Source organism: Petaurus breviceps, unplaced genomic scaffold (assembly GCF_028583685.1).
Source record: "Petaurus breviceps papuanus isolate PSGF00001 unplaced genomic scaffold, PetGlider_PUasm1.0 79, whole genome shotgun sequence".
Lineage (NCBI taxonomy): Eukaryota > Metazoa > Chordata > Mammalia > Diprotodontia > Petauridae > Petaurus > Petaurus breviceps.
In genome coordinates, this window is record NW_027186523.1 from 30,606,702 (window position 1) to 30,622,613 (window position 15,912).

Genomic DNA, 15,912 nt, shown 5'->3' on the forward strand with positions numbered 1-15,912 from the left:
GATTTTCTAAATAAACAATATATACTGTTAGCTTTTGTGTGAAATAGGTTGTCTTTCCTCTCTAGGCTTCAGTTTCCTTACCCATAAAAATAAGAGAATTGAACTAGTTAATCTCTATTGCCCCATCCATCTCTAAATTAAAGATCCTAATATCTCAAATTTTAAGACTCTTTCATAAAGATGTATGCAGTTATAAGCACATATATGTTGTACCACAGGAATAGAAAAATCAATGTCTTTTGAGCATTTAAAGCAGAGAGTGGGTTACAAAAATTCCAAGTGGCTTTGTTATCTATGCTGTCCCCTCTGACACAGAGGGTCAAGGAGTTCAGGGGGTCCAGGAACCCCAATAACCAGAGTCCCTGGGAAGCAGTCTAGAATGAATTCACGGACTCAAGCATTCTCTAAGTCAAGGAGGCAAAGTGGGCAAGAGTTCTTAGGGAACCTGCAAGCTTAGAGGGGGTATATTATAGTTTATATAAGATAACTATAGTAAAACCTGTGCCAAATATGCTAACTAGGTGAGTCAGGGCGGGATTAGGGAGGGGTTAAGGAGAGGACAGTGCTTAAAGGAACATGCACTTTTAATATCTACCGTGCAGGTATTTTACCCAGAGTTCACTGAGAAATAGCCCAAGGGACAGGGGCTACATGGAGGTGTGGTTTTAGGCTTGAAACATCACTAAGTCAGCTAGTGGTCAGGGCTGACCAAGCTGCCACCCATCAGTGTAGTGTTTGACAAGATGGATGTTGGGAGTATATGTATATCCTAAGCTAAGGAGGGATTCAGGGTGTATATAATGAGCTAGGAGGTATACATATGACTGCACCTACGATGCATACAATAGGTATGTCTGAGTACACAGCTGCTTCAGCCAGTACACAGTTGGGTCAAACTACTAAATTCCGCAGGTGCAGCTGGCCACTGTATCAGGAAGAGAGTTAAGTATGTTGCTGGAGTATGCTGCCCTTGAGCTAGAAAGAAGCTGCCTGAGACAGTGTTTGAGGCTAGGGAGAAATGGGATTTTGGAACTGGATGTGATTTTACAAGCTGTGGTTCAAGCACGGGCACCCAGCACCCCATTACCTCTATTACCACTTGTGAGAAAGCAGATTTATTAGAGTTAATATATTATATAGTGAGAAAGAGTAATCAATTAAGCAATATGCATTTTATTAAGCTCCCATCTTCAAGGGTTTTTCTAAGGATAAAATTTGAAATAATGTTTTTAAAGTATTTTGCCAACTTTTATATGGTGCTTTAAGGCATTCTTCTTTCAGCCTATTATCATACAATCTCCCAGCTAATTCAAGACAAAGCTCTCCAATTACAAAGCCTTTTTAGACTAAAACACACACACTTTACCTCTTGAAATTATTTTGTATTGTGAAAATACTTTGAATTACTTATCTTTATACTTGTTATTCCCCTCAGTAACTAGTCAGGAAGACCAGAGTGTGACCTAGGGCAAGTCACTTAACACGGCTTAGCCTGGGTTTCCTCATCTATAAAACAGGGTTGTTGTAAGGATATTATGAGGTAAACCACATAAAACTCCCTACAAACACTAATGGGCTATATAAATTCTAGCTATTTTCCTTAATAACCTCCTTGAGGCCAGAGGCCATTAGCTTCCTATCTTTGTATCCCACAGAATAAAACGATCATCTTGCACGTAGATTTTTTTTTAAATGTTTATTGATCTGCATGGAAACTTTTGAATATCAACCTTTTTTGTAACATGACTGGACTCCTTTAGTTGGACCGAGAGGATAAAAGGTATTTCACAAAAATAAAATATGAACAATGGAATTATAATGTTACACTGTAATTTAAAATCATATAACATCTCAATGGTCAAGAAGTCTCTTTCCAGAGAGAAATTTGACACATACACCGACTAATGATAGTCAGTTTAATTCCAAGTGTTGAATACATGCATTTGCATAACTAAGCATCATACTCAAAGAGTATTTAAATAATTCTCTTCTCTTTGTGCAGGCTCCCAGTAGGTGCCTGGACAGCTTGCTGGGCCTCAAAGCAGAGCTTAAATTATGCAACTCACAAAAGGCATTTCTTGCCTCTGTTAGGGTTAAATACCAAAATGGGATCTGTTGAGAAGAGCTAATTTTAAATAATTGTGCATTACAAATACCTTTCCAAGGGACTCAGACAGCCATCCACATCTGTTGAGGGCAATTTCAATGTATTCGCACCAAATAGTGGTTTTTTAGTAAATTAACATAGATCAGTCTCAGTGAGTTAATAAAACTGTGAAGGGACCATCTAGTCTAAAAGGAAAAAAGTCCTTATGTGTTTTCCTTATTGTAATAAATCTCAACTTTTTCTTAGAACTTAATATTTTCTTCCTTCTTGTTTTGATATCAATATTAGAAATTTAGCTTTTGTGAGATTATTAACTTCTCATTATACTAAATGTTATCTTTTCTTCCCCTTACTCGACATCCTATGACAGCTCTTGGTACTTAAATCTCTGGGTGACTTATTGTGGATTGTTGCCATGGCAATAAGCAGTGAGCAACAGAGCTAAGCACTCTATATATTCACGGTCACAATAGGAGAGATCATTTTCCTTTTCAGTGGCCCTACAATGGTTGGTACCAGGTGTTTCCCCCCTTTGAGGAGAATTAGAAATTCCCAGTCTATGACACCTTGACTTCACCCACCCAAGCAGCTAGAAATTTTTGAGTGGTTTGTATGCTTGTTTGGGGTTGGGTTTTCTGGTTTGTTTGTTTTTGTTTTTTGACTTTTACATATATTAAGATGGTGACTAGAATATAGAAACAACCACAGAATGAGAAGCTCCCAAATTGTAAAAGGTGAGAAATCAGTGCATTAATAACCTTCTCCCTTCTTTCATTGAATACTCCTAATAATACCTTATTTGATATGTACTCTGAGCACAGTCATAGCCTGCTTAATTCTTTGGATTAATTGTCCAAAAACACATTGAATAGTTATAAACATGGAAATAATATTGGAGAACATAAACTCTGAGAGCAGGGACCATTACTTTTTTCCCCTAGTGCCTAGCATCATATCTTGTACTTAGTACGCAAAAAACATTTTTGGGTTTTTTTTTTTAATTATATCAAGGAGGAACTGGAAGGGGGAAATAGGGATAAGGATGGGACCTATGATTTCACTGGTAGAGGGTACTACTAGATGTGGAGATTCACTCTACCAATACAGATTAGTTTTAGAGAATTGTCTGGAATGGTGATGTCAAATTCAAATAGATATATGTGGGCCACATATTGTCTTAGTTATAAAATTTTGTTTTATTATCAGTATTCTATTTTTATTTATTTTGTAAATTTTCCAATTACATTTTAATCTGGTTAAGTTTCATGACCCTTATGTTTGACATCTCTGCTCTAGAGGTTAAGTGACTGACCCATGGTCACAGCCAGCATGTATGAGGCAGGGCTGGAACCCACTGGTCTTCTTTGAAAATGACAGATGAACTACAATCAAGTGTAATAAAACCTAGCTTATTGGGATATAGTTATATTTAATAGCTATTTTAAAATACATGTAGATCCCTAGGAAAATGTCACATGATATATCCAGTGATCTATGAGTTTTTTAATCTTTTTTTTAACCAATAAATAAATAATTGGGTATAGTGATATCCCTGGCCTTTTTGCACATAATGATTAAAAATTTTAGTCATTATATCATTATGAACTAAGAGTAAGCTATTAATTTTGTTCAGGTAGAGCTGTCATTTTGATTTTGAATACTTAAATGCTTAGGTGAAAATGCATATGGTGTTTGCTAAATAGAAAACATTCTATTTATTTTAATTCATTTGGAATAGGGAACTTCCAGATGAGAAAATTCTCTCTTTCAATTCAAGTTGGTACCTGTTTTGTAACTTAAGAGTTTTAGTGAGTTGACTCACAGTTTAAGTAGCATTGAAGGGGGTCTCAAGTGGAAAAAGTTTAAGATGCCTTGGCCTAGAACACTATTTTACTTACTCTATAATCATGAAAGAACTAGAGAAACCTTACACTCTTCTTTTATAATAATGTTTGAAGACTGTTGACCTTCTCTCCCCTTCATGCCCTAAGATACCCAACTCATCATTATTCTGATGTGTTTAGTTATAGGTCAGAAGTAAAAGCAAGGCAAGATGTGAAACCAGACATCCGACAACCTCCATTTACAGACTACAGGCAGCCAGCAACAGACTACAGACAACCCCCACTGGACTACAGGCACCCCCCAGGAGTGGATTATCAGCAACCACCACCCTTGGACTATAGGCAACCCCCTCTGTTAGACTACAGGCAACATTCTCCAGATACGAGGCAATATCCTCTATCCGATTACAGGCAACCCCAGGTAATTTGCACATAGTAGTCATTTGATAAATACTTATTGAATTAGATTCAAATTAATAAAGAAAAATTATCACTATCACTCTGGGTCTCAGTTTCCCCATCTATAAAATAAGGGGTTTGGACTGGATGAGCTCTAAGCAACCTACCAGGTCTGAAATGTTGTGATTTCATGATTAAAAATAAGTCCAAGGTAATGGACTCAAGTTGAAGAATGAAACATGCTTTCTTAGACGTAGCCAATGTGATAAATTGCTTTGCCTGACTATGCATATTTGTTATAAGATATTTGGGGTTTTTCTGAGTGTTTTTTTTGTTCCAATTAAGATAGGGTTTGTGGAAGCAGACTAGCAATAGGCTGTCCATGGAAGGAAGGAAGGAAGGAAGGAAGGAAGGAAGGAAGGAAGGAAGGAAGGAAGGAAGGAAAGAAGGAAGGAAGGAAGGAAGGAAGGAAGGAAGGAAGGAAGGAAGGAAGGAAGGAAGGAAGGAAGGAAGGAAGAAAGGAAGGAAGGAAGGAAGGAAGGAAGGAAGGAGATGAAAGAAAGATGATGATTACTAATGCCAAGAAGATAACAGAAAGAAAGCTGGAAGGAAGCATTAACCAAGCAGAGCAGCTTTGAAAAATACATTTTGAAGTTATAGATTTATTTATTTATTTATTAGTTTGTTTTGGTTTGATTTTTTTGGCTTTTGGGGGGGGGGGGAAGCAGGGCAATTGGGGTTAAATGACTTGCCCAAGGTCACATGGCTAGTGTTAAGTGTCTGAGACCAGATTTGAACTCAGATCCTCCTGACTCCAGGACCGGTGCTCTATTCACTGTGCCACCTAGCTGCCCCAAGTTAATAATTTTTAAAAATAAATTAGGAACCATTTTCCTTAGATACTCTAAATCTCAGTAGAGAAAGGAAAATTATGACATTAGAATTAGAAACAATAGGATTATCCATTGCTGCAACTTAGATGATTGTTTTGTTATTGTTCTCAATCCATAAATTTTTCTGTAGCCTCCTTAAATTAGCAAAATGCTTTAAGAAAATACTAACTATAGGGGCAGCTAGGTGGCACAGTGAATATACAGCACTGGCCCTGGAGTCAGAAGGACCTGAGTTCAAATCCGGCCTCAGACACTTAACACAAAAACTAGCCGTGTGACCTTGGGCAAGTCACTTAACCACAGTTGCCCTCCAAAAAGCAAAAGGAAAGAAAATACTAACTATGGTTTTCTAACTGGCTAGGACAGTACTCTAGGGTTACTCTGTGTGCTGTTATCCCTTTATGTGTGACAGTACAGAGGTTGGAACAGGACAGAAATGGGTTAATCCCTGCAAGTAATGTGCCAGCTAATTCTTAGATATCATAATACCTTAACCCAGTTAAAATGCATTTAACTGAGCCCTTAAGGAAGATGCTGAAAATTTTAGGCAAAGCAAGAATGTAGGAATTCAAAACATAAGCCATTTTCAATGTACACAAACAATGAAGTTTTTATAAATGTTTATACTTTGTACATGTGGAGATGGAATGGGGTAGGGGTAGGGGAAAAGGAACTTCGATTACTTCTTCTTTGGGAGCTAAATAAAGTATATCTGTATTTAGATCAAATTACATTTTTTATCATCTTTGTGGAAGATTACCTCTATCCCAAAAATAAAATTTCTAAAGAAAAATCAATAAAAGGCAGCTAAAAAAATTTACTTGCCTGTGAACATGAAAGATCAATTATGATTTGTGTGTTTCTGTTTGATACTCTGTAATCTGTGGAAACAGCAAAAGCAAAATGCCATTAATTCTCACTTTACTAATAGGCAAATCCTATAATTTTTAAACACACACCAACACATTAATGGAGATGTTTGTTCAACAACTGCTGAATCAGGGAGATCAAGTCAAAAGGTCATAACTATAGGTAATAATAACATGTTTACAAGTAAACTGACACATACCAGAATTAAGGCAGCTACACTATAGCTCTTTAAAGGACCCAAACAAATATATTTGAATGGATCCAGAGTGTTGGAAGTTTTTGATTTGCATTTTTTACAATGGCCAGATTAGATGGCATCTCCTTCAACCTATTTACCACCTAGTGAAAATTAATTGTAGCAGAAAAAGAAAGACATTGACACAGAGAAGTCTTCTCTGAGAGCCAAAGATCACCTATTCCATTTTCTGCCCCAACAGGATTTTGATTATTTTACTGTGGACATGGAGAAGGGAGCCAAAGGGTTCGGATTTAGTATTCGTGGAGGAAGAGAATACAAAATGGATCTGTATGTGTTGAGGTTGGCAGAAGATGGGCCGGCAATAAGGAATGGAAGAATGAGAGTAAGTAAGAACTCTTTTCTCAGAATTTCTAAGAGTATATTCAAAGGTTCATTACTCTATCATATTAGAATAGAACTGGGTTACCTTAACAAGGAAGAAGTTCCAGTACTCAGCAGACTTTAGTACTACTTTTGAACTCTCTTTGTCATTGTTAGCTTATACTGAATTTTAACATTCAATGAACCAGGAATATCAGTTCACTTAAAAACTTTTCATAATTTTACTTTGAAATAAACATTTTCATCCTACACATTTTCTTTGCTTTATGGGTTTAAGAAAGAACTGCATTGTATCAATAGACACAGTATGGTCCTTTGAGGTATTCTTAAATTCCAATTCTTTTAGGTTTAGGCAAATTTTATGTAGGAATTACATTTTATTGACAATAGCAAGACCCTCTAATTTCTTTTCATATACCTTCCTCAGTGTAGTTTATTCATTTATTTGTCTTTAAAAGGGCAAACTAACCTAAAAGGACAAAAGAAAAAAAATTCAGAAACAACTTGAAGTGGGAAAGAGGAGCATAATTGCTTTTTTGTGGTTGGATAATTCCGTTGTCGTTTAAGATTGTATCTTTTTACTCTTTATGGCTGACATTAATGAAAAAGTTCTTCACTTCCTTGGACATAATAACATCTCATACTTCTCTAGCACTTCAGGTATTACACTGTGCTTTTCTTAAAATAATCCTGTAAGATAGTGCACATATTAATTCAGATAATTCCCATATTGCTTGCGAGGCAACAGCACGCTGTCCAAGGTTGCTGAGATCACATGTCAGAACTGAGGTTCAAATGTAGATCTTTTGCCTCCAAGAGAACTGTTCTTTCTCCTATATCCTACTGCTTTTCTCCATTGGTAATAAATTGAGTTTCTTTAGTATTGGCAAACTATTTTGCCTTATTTTGGGTTTCAGTTGCCTCATTTGTAAAATAAGAGGAATTGGATTAGATAATTCTGAAATCACTTCCATCTTGGACAGTCTATATTTCTGTGCTTTATGCAGCTCCTCAGGTTTTCTGTTTATAAGAAATACCTTTAAATACTTGAAAATAATTTTAAATATATATATATAAATGCATGTATATACTCACTTAACTCAGGATACCTCAAGCATGTCACAAAATGTCATTGCCCAACTTAGCCAAGATTAATCTGAAATGACCTTTTCTTGATGAAGCCATCCTGGTTGTTTGAATGAATACCTAGAAATGAAAGCAGTAAGCACCATTTCCCTTTTATAGGATTCATAAAGCACTCTTTACAACAGAACAATTTGGACTAGAATTTTGCCAAAAAACAGTCAAGCTCACTGACTGAAAATTTACAAAATCAATGATCCTTCTTTTTCAAATTTTGTAAACATCTCCCTGCTGCAATTGGATGGTATCTCTCCTTTTCCCGTTATCTATCTAAAACCTCTAGCCATGGCTCCTTGGCTCCTCTTCTGCCCATTATTTCAGATCTCTGGATGTAGTTCTTCCATACCTGGTGACCTGAGCTCCTCAAGGAAGCCTCACTTACTCTGGGCTTCAACTCTGTTAACATGATTAACTATTTTTGTTCTAACATTTCTAGTCCAAGGTCCATTCTGCAAGAAAGAGAAAACAGAAACCAAATAAGATTGTACAACTTCATACTTTATCAGTCATCCATGATCATTATCCCATAAACACTGAGAAGTTATTCTGTCTCATCTTTGCTCTTCCTCCTTTACCCAATATATATGTCTGTGTGTATATCCATGTATATGCATACATGTACTATGCACATATGCACATATATAAACTAATATATACATATATGTATTTCTGTATGTGTATATACATAAATATTGTGCACATATGTAGAAATATATAAATATGAGCACAAATAGAAAATATATGACAATAAATGGGAAAGCTATATAGAAAATATACATAAATATATAAAAATATGTGTACGTATGCTTGTATAAAAATATAGATAAAATAAATGTGAAATACACCTAGAAAATACACATAGACATATAGAAATGTGTATACATATAGATATGTGTATATAAAATATAGATGAAAGTCTCTGTGAAACATAGAAAATTATACATATAGAAATATATGTACATACAGATATATATATAGAGAGAGAAAATATAGTGAAAATCTATGTGAAACAGAAAATATATAGGTATATAGAAATATGTGTACATATAGTGACAGAAAATATAGTGAAAGTCAATGTGAAACACATAGAAAACATATATAGACATGGAAATATATGTACATATAGATCACTGCATATATAGAAAATAAAGAGAAAGTCAATGTGAAACACATATAGAAAATATATATAGGCATATAGAAATGTATGTACATATAGATAGATTCATGTATAGAAAATATAGCAAAAATCAATGTGAAACAAAAACAGATGTGTAGAAATATATGCACATATAGATACATATATAGAAAATATACATGAAAGTCTATGTGAAACTCATATAGAAAATACATATAGACAACAGAAATATATGTACATATAAATATATATACACACACGTAAGACAGTGTGACATAGTGGCTAGAGAGTTGACACTGAAGTCAAGAATACCTGAATTCAAATCTAGACTTCGATACATATTCTCTGTGTAACCTTCAGCAAATTATTTCCCCTCTTCTTTCCCTAAGCATCTCTATAAGTTGCAGGGTAGGTACTAATCTGCATTAATACCATGTTTCCTCCCCTGGGAGATCCCATCTCAGTAAAATAGCAAGCCCAGTCTACAACCCTAAACATGTATGTATACACATACGCTTACACACACACACATACGCTTACACACACACGCTTACACACACACACACATACCCCTTTCCTAATCTGCAAAATGGAGAAGATAGATCAAATGATGATCCCTAAGGACCCTATAAGATCTGTCTTACGTTTCTTAATTCTTTACCTCTGTATGTGACAAAATAAGCCTACTACTCCTATCTTAGCTTTCTGTAACTAGAGAGAAGAGTGTCCCCTCTATCTGGCACCATGACAGAACTGACTTCTGTGCCCTGTCTTGCCCTAAGCAACATAATTTCTCCCATTTTCACATATGGGCTGAGTGCCCTGTTACATCCTTTATTTGCTACTACCACTGATTCTTACAACAGTGTTCCTCTATGAGAAAAATCATGGCAGCTTTACTCATTGTATAAATAGCAGCAAGAAACACATGAAAGCAGTGTTGTCCTACAGAAAGACCACTGGCTCTGAGAACCTGGGTTCAAATCCTGCTTCTGATACTTAATACCTGTATGCCTTTGAACTAGTCATTTAATATTCCTGGGCCTCATTTCTAAAATGAAAGGATTAAATTAGAAGGTTCCTGAAGTCCCTTCCAACTCTCAAAAGGAAATGACAAGATCTCTGATTTCTGTACTGGAGGGAGATTTGGACACAACTTCCCAGCAGGCCTTCTACTGTACTTTCTTAATGAATTTCATTTTGGGTGTTCTGCAGTGTTTGCTGGCACTAATGTAAATAGGCATCATTGTTCTTTCTTAGAAATTTTTTCAAGGCTGGTCAAGGATAGTAAAGATGAGGGCAGGCAAACATGAGCCGCTAATAACTTTAAGAGCTATTTCTTTTTGGTAATACTTGTCCAAAAGGAATGACTCTGGGGCATTTGAAGAGACTGTGGGTCAGTTACACTACAATTCTGGTATTTAATATTCAGGGGAAAATATCCATACAACATAATTATAGGAGGAGGGAGAATCTCAGGTGTTTCCTGGATCAGTTTTTACCAGGAAATTTTAGAGTTCTCAGCTTTTTCTTTAAAAAGTAACTTTTAATTCATTAATTTAATTCAGCAACCTTTGTTAAATACCTACCATGTCTTGGAGAGTATGTTAGGCTCAGAGGATACAAAGGGAAAAAAGATCCTATATTCTATTGGGGAAAACAGCATGTACAAGGAAAAATAAAAACAGAATTTATATAAAAGTAGATATAAGTAATGGGTAGGTAGGTAGCACAGTGGGTAGAGTGTTGACCTGGAGTCAGAAAGACCCAAGTTCAAATCCAGTCTCAGGCACTTACCAGCTGTGTGACCCTGGGCATATCACTTAACCTGGTTGCTTCAGTTTCTTTATCTGTAAAATGGGCTGGAGAAAGAAATGGCAAACCACTCCAGTAACTCTGCCAAGAAAACCCTCAAGTGGGGTCAGAAAGAGTTAGACATGACTGAAACCACTGAATAGCAGCAACAAGATGTGTCACTTCCAATGGTGGGCACTAGCAACTAGGCAGATCAGGGGAGGTCTCCTGTAGAAGGTGCGATTTAAGCAGATTTTTGGAGGAAGCTAGAGATTCTGTGAAGTGAGGCAGAGGATGTGAGGCAGAGGTGAGAACTGTGCACAGGTACAGAGTTGGGTGATAGGATGTCGCATAAAGCAAACAGCAACTAGGCCAGTATGGCTGGAACGTACAGTGGATTAGCATTCTTTTGTTACTCGACCATCTCTTCAAAAGGATTTGTTCTTTTTCACTGAAACACGTTGAATGCAGATATATATCTTTAAACACCACTACCAGAGCTAGCTAGCTAGTATGCATGTATTAGATAAAGGCAAAAGGGGACCAACTAAGGAGGATTAAAGATTGTATTTATTCATCAAGGTCTTGTTTACCCTTGAATTGTCATTTGTTTCTTGGAACTGAGCTTTTTGCCTTTATTAGAGTGAGCAAATAGAACAATAGAACCAGTCATTAAATTCAAGAGACAGTTTGGAGACCAGGAAATAGCAATCCTGTATTGACTATAAAAAGGAGCAAGGAGTGCTTTAGATGTGATAGCTGTCATTTCAGGCATGTCCAACTCTCCATGACCACACTCTGAGGTCTTCTTGGCAAATATACTTCAATAGTTTGTCATTTCCTTCTCTAGTTTGTTTTACAGATGAAGAAACTGCGGCAAACAGGGTTAAGTGACTTGCCCAGGGTCACACAGCTAGTAATTGTCTGAAGCTGGATTTGAACTCAGGATGATGAGTCTTCCTGACTCCAGGCTCAGTATTCTGTCCACTGCACCACCTAACCACCCTAACTTTAGATGGGGTGTAAAAGGGAGGCATAACAGGAGAAGTGGAATTAAAGGAACTACTTCAAGAAACTTCATAGAAGAGAAATAGAATTTAGATTTCATAAATTCACTTAGGATAAATGGCATGAATGAGTTAAAGAAAGCTGAGTGCAACCTAATATAACAAGATACTCAATAGTATAGTGGCTAAAGTGCTGCGCTTGTAGTCAAGAAGATCTGAGTTCAACTCCTTCTTTAGGTACTTACTATAGTTTAGGAGACTTCAGATGAAGAACACCAGTCCACACAGAGATATTTTCAACATGCATCTTATGTGCCGTCTCCATGCCTGAAGTGGACAGCACACAGTGGAGGGGGAAAAGGAGAGCTAATCCATGCCCCTGGTAGAAGGCTAAGATCCCCTCAGGGCTCAATGTTTATTATATAGTTTTAGGCAAGGTCCATGTGATATCTATCTATCTTTTCTAAATTTTCTGATGAAGAATGAAAAACCAGGGTCAGAGAATTTAATCCTAATTATGCCAATCCATTAAGAGGCTGAAAAGAGAGATGGAAGGTCCGATCTCTGGGATTATTAGCCTTAGCATACTTGCCTCCTGGTGGGCTAGGGCCATACTGGTCAAACTTTTTCACTGGTTGATATTTGTTAGCTTTATGACCCTGGACAAGTCATCTAACTTCTCAGGGTCTCATCTGTAGAAAAGGGATTAGACTCTGTGGCCCCAAATGTCTCTTCCAGGTCAACATCTTTGATCCTATAATCTTATAAAAAGATGAAAGTTTTAATCTTTTAAATCTCTTTAATCACTTTGACCATCGAAAAATGCACCAAAAATAAATTCTGATTTTTGAAAATCAGAAAAGAACTAAAAACATAAATGGGACCTTTGAGGTAAAATACAGTGGAAATTCATAATCATTGTGATTCAAATTGAAAAGATTCATAGTTTAAGAAGGCCAAGAAGAATATTACTATTAGAGAAAAGAAATTATTTGAAATATGATTATTAGAAAGTATTAATGCAGTTATTCTCATGGAAATGAGAATCAAATGGCAAAATTCACCCTCGTCATAACCTCTGGCATCACTATCCATCCTAATGGTCAGTCATTTCAAGAATGTACCTGCCACCACTTGAGAAATGTAAAATCATAGAATTCCAGAGTTGGAAGCAACCTCAGAAGTCATGTAGTCCAATAAATATCTGAATAGGAACCCGTTTCTACCATCTCTGACAATTAGACATCCAGCTTCCACTTGAAGACCTCTAATTAAGGGAAGGAATCTCACTGTCTCCAATTATGGACCCTTCTAATTTTAGGAAATTTTTTGTGTGTGTTTTTTTTCTTGAAACACGTCTAAATCTACCTCTGATTTCTACTCATTCATTTTTTCTAATATTTCCCTTTGGGGAAGCAAAATCTCTTCGATGCTTAGAGACAGCTGTCATGTTCTCTCTTCCAAACCTATTCTTCTCCAGGCTCACCATTTCTAGTTCTTCCAGCTTTTCCTGGTGTGGCATGATATCACGTCTTCTCATCATATTCTGGACTTACATCTGCCTATCAATTTCCTTTTTAAAATGTGCTACCCATGACTGAAAACAGTATTTCAGATGTAATTTGACCAGGACAGAATAGAACAGGATCATAACTTCCTTACTCTTAAATGACAGGGTTCTACTAACGCAGTTCAAGGTAATTTTTTGGCCTCCACATTATACTGTTTGTCACAATCCTGTCACAACTCACTAAAATCCTCTTTTTCTCACTAGCAACATGAACTGTTGCTAGTCATATCTTATCCATTCTGTAATTAGGCAGTGCATTTTTTTATCTTAAATTGTAGCACTCTACATTTATTCCTATTAAATTTTATCTTACTGCATACATATGGTCCCTTTGACTTTTTTCCCCATCTCATTATTCATCCAATCTCCTCTACCCTCCTGTGAATCCCCCTTACCCACTCATTCCCAATTCCTTCCCACTTACATCCTCTCTGTCTCTTCCTGTTCCTGGTCTCCTGAGTGCCGTTGGAATCTGTACTGATTTTGTCCATTTTAAGTTTATGCTTCACAACCTTAATTAGACCTTTCTCATTGTCTGGCCCATCCTTTGATCTGTCATTCAAATCTCTATCATACTCCTTTTATCACCTGTTTTAAACATTCTTCTCTTTCAAATCCCTATCACCAACCCAGAGATTTCATCCACTCCCATGGCTTCAGCAGTCATCTCTGCATGGATAGGTCCCAAGTCATTATCTCTGGCTCTGAACTTTCTCTCGAGTTACAGCCTCATAGCTTTTGGTCTGCTTCCTAAATATCTCCATTTGAATCTCTCAAAGGCACCTCAAACCCAAATCTGAAACTGAACTCTTCATCTTCCCTCTGAAACCTGCTCTTACTTCCTTATCTTCATCAAAGACACCACTATCCTGATCACAAGTGGCAGTAACCTTCAAATCATCCTTCCTTCTTCTCATCGTTTAGGACCAATAAATTTCCAAGCCTTACTCTATCACTCTTGTATCTCTCAAATCTAATTCCTTTTTATCATTCTCACGTTCACTACCTTTGTTCAATTTCCCACCATTCCTTATTTAAACTATGGCAGTAACCCCACAATATAGTTCTGTCAGATCTTTCTAATGGATAACTCTGAATATGCGAATCATGTGACCATGATGCTCAAAAACCTTTTGTGACTTTCCACCTCCCATGGTAGAAAGTCCAGTGCCCTCATCCCAATATTCGGAGTTCAACACAATCTGGCTAGGTCATATGCTATGGTGTAGCCAAAATATTCCATTCAATGGGCCCTAGAATAATACTTAGAATTCTCTCCCCCTACCTCTTCTCATTGAAGTCTTATCAACCTCTCAAGGTCCAACTCAAATGCTACCTCTGTGGAGCCTTTCTGATCCTAGGGAGCAATCTCTTCCTCTTTGGAACTCTGAATACTTTATTTGTACCCTAGTATGTATGTATCCCATTGTGTTTTGCATTTCATTTATTAGTGCACATATCTTATCACCCCTTAAGAATAAGAATAATTTTTCCCTTATTTTTTTCTCTTGAAACATAGTACATACTTAATAAACATTTTTAAATAAATAAAATATTTATGTGTTCATAAATGCTATTAATATAGCAAGCGTTACATCTGCTGCCAGGGGAAATTACAATCATAGGATCATACTTTTTTTTTAGAGCTGAAAGAGATCTTAAAGGTTATCTAGCCCAATGCTTTTACTTTCTACTTGAGGGAACTGAAGCTCAGAAAGGTTTAAAGGGCAAAACATTCACATGATCACATAGGTAATGAGGGGCAGAGCTAGGATTAGAACCCAGAAAAGATAAAGGTTGTTTTTTTATTTAATACCTTGTAAATAAATTTACAGTTAAAAACTCTCAGAAGCATAATCTAATTAAGAATTGAAAGTAAATAGGAAACATAGCCAGAATTACTTTATGCAAATAATAATGAGCATACTAAATAATTTATTGATGAAATCCAGTGAAGCAAAGACAATGAAAGAAGTCAAGAAATATTTGAAGGGAAGGAAGAACAATCATAAATTATAGGAGTCAAAAAGAATCCAAGAGAAAATACCTAAAGATTATTTTTATTTTTTGCTTTTTGGAGGGGGGAGGACAGGGTAATTGGGGGTAAGTGACTTGCTCAAGGTCACATGACTAGTATTAAGTGTCTGAGGCCAGATTTTAATTTAGGTCCTCCTGACTCCATGGCCAGTGCTCTATTCACTGCACCACCTAGCCACCCCCTAAAGATTATTTTTAAGTGGCATGTCTTCCCATGGGATGTCTTCTTGTATTTAAATAAAAACCTATTAATTTATTTTATTAATTAGAGCTTTGTATGATCATTTTTTGATAGATGGTAACAAAAAGTACCTTATCTTTTTTTTTTTTTTTGCTTTTTGGAGGGCAGTTGGGGTTAAGTAACTTGCCCAAGGTCATATGGCTAGTTTTTGTGTTAAGTGTCTGAGGCGGATTTGAACTCAGGTCCTCCTGACTCCAGGGCCGGTGCTTTATTCACTGCGCCACCTAGCTGTCCCTAAAGTACCTTATCTTTCCCCTGTGCTTTTTCATATCACCTTGTTTGGTTGAGGGGC

The 15,912-nt window shown here is 36.5% G+C and overlaps 1 protein-coding gene across 1 annotated transcript in view; it reads left to right on the top strand.

The window, feature by feature from the left end:
* LOC138175883 (membrane-associated guanylate kinase, WW and PDZ domain-containing protein 2) overlaps positions 1–15,912 on the top strand; it is a 1,727,565-nt gene that overhangs the window by 1,590,786 nt on the left and 120,867 nt on the right. The window contains exons 19-20 of the mRNA XM_069106526.1: positions 4,132–4,372; positions 6,551–6,694. Coding sequence (XP_068962627.1) covers positions 4,132–4,372; positions 6,551–6,694 — 385 coding nt within the window. The remainder of the gene's footprint in view (positions 1–4,131; positions 4,373–6,550; positions 6,695–15,912) is intronic.